General features: G+C 36.6%; 1 protein-coding gene across 1 annotated transcript; it reads left to right on the top strand.

Moving 5' to 3' along the window:
• The first annotated feature begins 1,699 nt into the window (after positions 1-1,699).
• On the top strand, positions 1,700-5,903 carry LOC142524819 (luminal-binding protein 5). Its single transcript, XM_075628931.1, has 8 exons — positions 1,700-1,874; positions 2,405-2,672; positions 2,760-2,974; positions 3,075-3,317; positions 4,191-4,670; positions 4,762-4,916; positions 4,994-5,076; positions 5,187-5,903. Exons 1-8 carry the CDS (start codon positions 1,817-1,819, stop codon positions 5,677-5,679), a joined length of 1,995 nt encoding a protein of 664 aa, XP_075485046.1. The 5' UTR covers positions 1,700-1,816; the 3' UTR covers positions 5,680-5,903.
• The last annotated feature ends 992 nt before the right edge of the window (positions 5,904-6,895 follow it).

The following is a 6,895-nucleotide window of genomic DNA, read 5'->3' as shown; positions in this document are numbered from 1 at the left end:
TTGGATTCCTTATCTATAAAGATAATGGAAATCTGATAAACGGACAAGAAAACTGGACCCAAAATTAATACTATAAACAAGGGTAAATTGGAACCAGTAAACCACACCAGACTTAAACCAAACCTGGAAACAAAAGAAAATGTATTTTCCATATCTCAAAGTTTCCAAAAGAAGGATTAAGGCAACAAGAAAAGAGCTGAAAAATTCCAAAGATTTTTATAAATGGCTCAAAGAAACAGGAAGGGAGATACAAGCTGATCTGATCCAGATGCATATAAACTATTTATGCAGGCAGATAAAAATTCAAGAAATGACAGTTTCTAGATTGATGATCTAGAAGAAGACAAATCAAGAAAGGTGGATGGACCATCCCAATGGACCACTCAACCACCATCTCAATGGACCACTCAACCACTACATGGTCCATGTGCAAGCTGTAAAGGCTTATCAAGATTTGGAATCCGAATTTCAAATCCGAAGAAGCCTTCTATAAATAAGGAAGGAAGGAAGAAGTGAAGATCATCGAACATTTTCCTCATTTCTTTCAACAATAAATTGTAATATTTTCTCTTTCTAGTTTATGAGTTTTTCAAGTTCGGCTACTATTAGTAGCTAAACAAGTTCCACCTCCTCTACAGGAGGTTTCAATGTATTAATAAATGTTTGTGTTTGAATAAAGAGATCTTTGCTCTTAGCCCCTCTCATGTATTATTTTCAAAATTTTATCTTTTATTGTACACCCTAAGGTAGGAAACGAATTAGGGTTGTGCCAAGTACTGCCGAAGGAATCTGCGTCAGTAACCATCGGTTGCGATCACGTGGTTGGACTGTGAGAAGCAGTTCGTAAAATACAGTGAATATAACCCGGTGGTACTCCGGTTAAAGAGGTAAAAGATTTAATTTATTTTACGGAAGCATGATAGGCCATAATTTATACAAGGAAAATCAATTATTTAAAAATAAAGATATAAGGATAAAATTAGAAATTTTATAGATATGTGGAGTTGAAACAAAGTTTTAGTGGGTTAAGGAGTAAAGAAAAGGTTGAGAATGTGAATAGGGATTTTTTGGCAAATTTCTCTTGATTGAACCCATTTAATTTAAAAATAAAAATATAATACAAGAGGCAAATTTAAGATAAAAGTGTCCATTATTGGAATACATAATCTTAAACATCTTTATTATTTTACTAATTAATTAATCCACAAATAATATTTTCGAGTGAAAATAGTAAGAGCTCGTTCGAATACGACTTGGAGAAATTAAACAGATTTTATTAATTTTTTTCAATATTTTTATATTATATAATCATTATAAATATAATTATTTATTACAAATATATATATATTGATTCTATTTTTAATATTATTATTTTTAATTACTCTACAAAGTTCAAGAACTTTCCACAACATGTAACTAGAAGTTTAGAGAAATTGGACACGTTTCCGCGATCCTCACAATATCCATCTAACGGCCACGATCATCCCAACTCTCAGAAAGAATTCCATTGGTCCTCGCGTCCCTCGTCCAATTTTGGTTGGTCCACGTCATCATAAGTGACATAATACGATTCCAAGTCCAAGGTACCGTTTCGAGCGGATGGGCGAGAAGTGATCACCACGCGCAATATTATTGGTCCACGTCATCGCACATGATGGTTTATTCATTAGCCAAGTTATATATACACATGACTCTCTGCTACATTGTTTCTATTTCGGATTCAGAGCTCTCACACAAATTCACCGGGGAAATATACAGAGCAATAGAGAGAGGGAGAGACGGAGATTAATACAGTTGATTGTTGAGCTCCGAAGCTATGGCTGCCGCGTGGGAAAGGCGTGCATCTTCGTTCGTACTCGGGATCGTTCTTCTCGGTAAGCGTTTTCGTGGAGGCTATCGTTTTGTAGTTGAATTTTGGCGCTAGAATTGGCTGATGAAAGACATTTCGCATCTGTTGATGCTTCAAGTAAACTGCTTTTGTATTTTTTTATGATGAGAATTAATGATTCATCGTTGAGGAAATACGGATGTTACTGCCTTCTTCTCTCTTTTGTTTCTGAATCTGCTTCATTTTTTGTTTGAATTTTGAGATATGTTCTTATTTGAATTGTGATTGTTTGGCGTTTAGCTGATATGTCAAATCTTATTAATATTTGCGTGGTAGATCCTGATTTTGTGATGTTTTTAGTATATTGAAGTTTTTGTGAAAAATGAACCGACATTTCTAATTCTGAAGAGGGGTTTATATTACAAGGTGTAGAATTATAAAATTTACCACAGAAAATGAATGCATGTTTGTGGAGTTCCTGTTTTCTCTTGGTTGTTTTAACAACGAAGAGCTCACTATCGTCTCTTTTGCATACTGGCATTAATGGGCTGATATATGGATTGGTTCCTTGAACAGGGAGTTTATTTGCATTTTCCATTGCTAAAGAGGAGGCTGAAAAACTTGGAACAGTTATTGGGATAGACCTCGGTACAACTTATTCATGTGTTGGTGTTTATAAAAATGGACATGTTGAAATCATAGCAAACGACCAAGGTAACCGTATCACCCCTTCATGGGTTGCTTTCACTGATGGTGAGAGGTTGATCGGAGAGGCTGCGAAGAATCAGGCAGCTGTTAACCCCGAGAGGACGATCTTTGATGTCAAACGACTTATTGGAAGAAAGTAATGTCCCGATAATTTTGTATTCGCTAATGATTTCATCACATTGAGGATCGGACATTACAATCCTTAACCCTTACTATTCCACAGGTTTGAAGATAAAGAAGTTCAAAAGGACATGAAGCTTGTCCCTTACAAGATTGTCAACAAGGACGGGAAACCTTATATTGAAGTCAAGATAAAAGACGGTGAGACTAAGGTCTTCAGCCCTGAGGAGATTAGTGCCATGATTTTGATAAAGATGAAGGAGACGGCGGAGGCTTACCTAGGAAAGAAAATTAAGGATGCCGTTGTCACTGTTCCTGGTAAAGATTTGGTACTTAAAGTTATAATAACCCTTCCATTCTGACAGCGAACAATATGTTCATATTGACTCGTATTGTTTTGTATGATCGATCCTTGCAGCTTACTTCAATGACGCTCAGAGACAGGCCACTAAAGATGCTGGCGTCATTGCTGGGTTGAATGTTGCGAGAATCATAAATGAGCCGACCGCGGCAGCAATTGCATATGGTTTGGACAAAAAAGGCGGTGAAAAGAACATTCTTGTTTTTGACCTTGGTGGTGGAACATTTGATGTCAGTATCCTAACCATTGATAATGGTGTATTTGAGGTTCTCGCAACAAATGGAGACACACATTTGGGAGGTAAGCTTCTTCTTATTGAGACTCTTTGCTCTTTATTTGTAATAATCATTCCAACATATACCATCATTGTTCAAAGAAAATTAAGATTAGAGTCTTTCAGAGTCAATTCCACTTGAAGTTAAATCGAAACTTCTTCGACTGATAACTAAATGTATTGAGTAAATCATATTATTCAGTGAGTCCTTGTCTCTTGATGTGAAACCTGTTCTAGCCTGAAGTTCTCTCATGGCTTCTTACACCATGGATATACCGTACGCCCTCCTCCCCAAAAATAATCTCAAGGTTATATACAACACCATAACATCAGTTTAACTGAAGGGGAGTGCAGGTAGATCTTAATATTAACCGTACGCCCTCCTCCCCAAAAATAATGTCAAGGTTATACAAACCCATAACATCAGTTTCACCGAAGGGGAGTGCAGGCAGATCTTAATATTAGAATGTAAAGATTTGTTTGATATAATTGTAAGAATGAGAGGTGAAAGAATTAGAAAATCCTATACTTATTCTTATCAAACTGTCTTAATTGTTTCAAAACTCCTATATGTATAAACTTACTATGTGTTTACATCTTAGCTGAATTCTGATGCCTACCATATAACCATCTAAGTCATCTTTTATAAGGAAACTCAGTCACAGGGTGCTTGATTTATGCAATGAACTTCAGTATTTTGATAAGATCGAGGATTTTGAATAATATTTTAGATAGTCTTGTTTAATATCTTCATGTTGATTACCCCTCCCCCTCCCTCCAGGAGTGGATGTCGATCACAGAATAATAGACGAACTTCAGTATTTTGAGAAGGTCGTGGATTTTGACTACCATTTTATATAGTCTTGTTTAACATCATTTTTTATTTCCCCTCCCTCTAGGTGAGGATTTTGATCAGAGGATAATGGAGTACTTCATTAAGTTGATCAAGAAAAAGCATGGGAAAGACATCAGTAAGGATAACAGAGCACTAGGCAAGTTAAGGAGAGAATGTGAGCGTGCCAAGAGAGCTTTGAGCAGCCAGCACCAGGTCCGAGTGGAGATCGAGTCTCTCTTTGATGGTGTAGATTTCTCTGAGCCTCTCACAAGAGCTCGTTTCGAAGAATTGAACAACGATTTGTTCAGAAAGACCATGGGACCTGTTAAGAAAGCCATGGAAGATGCTGGATTAGAGAAGCGCCAAATTGATGAAATCGTTCTTGTTGGTGGAAGCACCAGGATTCCAAAGATTCAACAGCTTCTCAAGGATTATTTTGATGGAAAGGAACCCAACAAGGGTGTGAACCCGGATGAGGCTGTCGCCTTCGGTGCTGCTGTTCAAGGAGGAATCATGAGTGGAGAGGGTGGTGATGAAACAAAAGGTATAACATTGCTATTCTTTTTTGTTTACAACTTTCTGAAAATTATGAAGCTGAAATATTTGTCTAACTAGTAAGCCATGCTTGACACCAGATATTCTTCTCTTGGATGTGGCTCCATTGACTCTTGGCATTGAAACCGTCGGTGGGGTGATGACCAAATTGATCCCAAGAAACACGGTTATACCAACGAAAAAATCTCAAGTTTTCACGACCTACCAGGATCAACAAACTACAGTCACAATACAGGTAACGACAGGGAAAATTAATAAAGAAAGATGTATGTAACCTCTTCCTACGTGATGATGACGTTGAATCCATGACAGGTCTTTGAGGGTGAAAGAAGTCTTACAAAAGACTGTAGGTTGCTTGGGAAATTCGATCTCACAGGAATAGCCCCAGCCCCAAGGTTCGTATTGCTGTATAGACTTACCCCATCCATGCGTTATCACGACATTTCTTTTGATTTTCAACAGGTATTTTATGTCTATTAACATTGTATCTTTTCTGTTTGAACAGAGGAACTCCTCAAATTGAAGTCACATTTGAGGTCGACGCCAACGGCATTTTAAACGTTAAGGCAGAAGACAAGGCCTCTGGTAAGTCTGAGAAGATCACCATTACCAATGATAAAGGCCGTCTGAGTCAGGAGGAAATTGAGCGAATGGTCAGGGAGGCCGAGGAATTCGCCGAGGAAGACAAGAAGGTGAAGGAAAGAATCGATGCCCGTAACAGCCTGGAGACCTATGTTTACAACATGAGGAACCAAATTAATGACAAGGACAAACTCGCAGACAAATTGGAGTCCGATGAGAAGGAGAAAATCGAGACGGCAACCAAGGATACTCTCGAGTGGATGGACGACAATCAGTCGGCCGAAAAGGAGGATTTTGAGGAGAAGCTCAAGGAGGTAGAAGCAGTGTGCAATCCAATTATCACCGCTGTTTATCAAAGGTCTGGTGGTGGTCCTAAGTCAGAGGAAGACGTTGATGATTCCCATGACGAACTGTAAAAGATTCTTTAGTAGATTTTAGGTTCCTTTGGGTGTTCCACAATTGTTTCTCGCCTACGGTTTTACTTGTGTAGACGCGCAACACTTGGGGATATCAAGTCGTATTCAAATGTGCGGTGATATATGATGAAATAGGGGGGTTGTGTACTAGTGATGTTAATCAGGTCGCAGTGTATAGGGGAAAAAACATGAAAATTTATCTTAATGCATATATAATTTTTATATCGAAGTTTGGCTTAAAATGAATTGATTTATTATTTAAATTTAAATTAAATTATGTTAACTGACATCTGGGTAAGCTTTCAAAATGGAATAGTTTAGATAAGGACGCAATTCGAAGTTCAGAAGAGACAAAAATGTGGTGTTTTCGAAATTTGTGAATGAGAAATCTCGTCACGTTTTTTAAACCTTGCAAACATTAAAATGAGGTATTCGATTGTCATGTATATAATTGGAGGACAATCGATCATTGAAATGAAACTAGTTGATAGATTATCCAATTTAAAGAGTTAACTTTTCCTGCAAATATCTATCTTATTCTAGAGGAATTATTTTTGTTTTAACTGAAGGAAATTTTTTTTTCAGAAAATATTGAAGATAACTGAAACCCTTCCACCAATTGGGCTTCAGGGCCTTATTTTTGAGGAAAAAATGGAACCAAGAACGGATAACAATGGTGGGCACTGTGCCACTCTCTGCTGATTCCTCCCCAATACGAGAATAGCATAATGATCAACAAAATAAAATAAAATATTACTTCACTTAATCATATTTACCATCTCAATATTAATTAATCACACCAAACCTATTACTAATCTAGGTATCTAGTTAGTCAATTTGTGAGTTATGATTTATTGACTTTTATGTAAAAATGATTTTTTTAATAATATTCTACGATTTTATCCAATTATGTCATTTATTTTATCAGTATACTCATGCAATCATCATATATAAAGTCCTTAAATATATATAATATGTATCATGAAGTAACTCTCAACTTAAGACTATGAAACTCATTATGAAGTATATCACATATTCTAAATAGGTTCCTAGTCAAATCAGTTACCTAAAATAAGGATAACGGTCGCTTGAGCATGTGACTAGAATCAGTGATATAAACACAATGTTTTCATTGGTAAGAGCATTGAGATATCCATTCATACATATTGATGATTCATTGAACAACCATCTTTCAGACTGTCCAAGTGGTTATTAC

Source organism: Primulina tabacum, chromosome 14 (genome assembly GCF_025594145.1).
Source record: "Primulina tabacum isolate GXHZ01 chromosome 14, ASM2559414v2, whole genome shotgun sequence".
Lineage (NCBI taxonomy): Eukaryota > Viridiplantae > Streptophyta > Magnoliopsida > Lamiales > Gesneriaceae > Primulina > Primulina tabacum.
The sequence above is the reverse complement of the archived record's forward strand: the minus strand, read 5'-3'. Positions and strand labels throughout refer to the sequence as shown.

Bases quoted from the DNA above. Each gene is read 5' to 3' on its own strand.
- LOC142524819 (XM_075628931.1), top strand. From the start codon at position 1,817: ATGGCTGCCGCGTGGGAAAGGCGTGCATCTTCGTTCGTACTCGGGATC. The intron at 2,673-2,759 runs GTAATGTCCCGA...ACTATTCCACAG, and splicing joins AAACGACTTATTGGAAGAAA to GTTTGAAGATAAAGAAGTTC. The intron at 4,671-4,761 runs GTATAACATTGC...GCTTGACACCAG, and splicing joins GGGTGGTGATGAAACAAAAG to ATATTCTTCTCTTGGATGTG.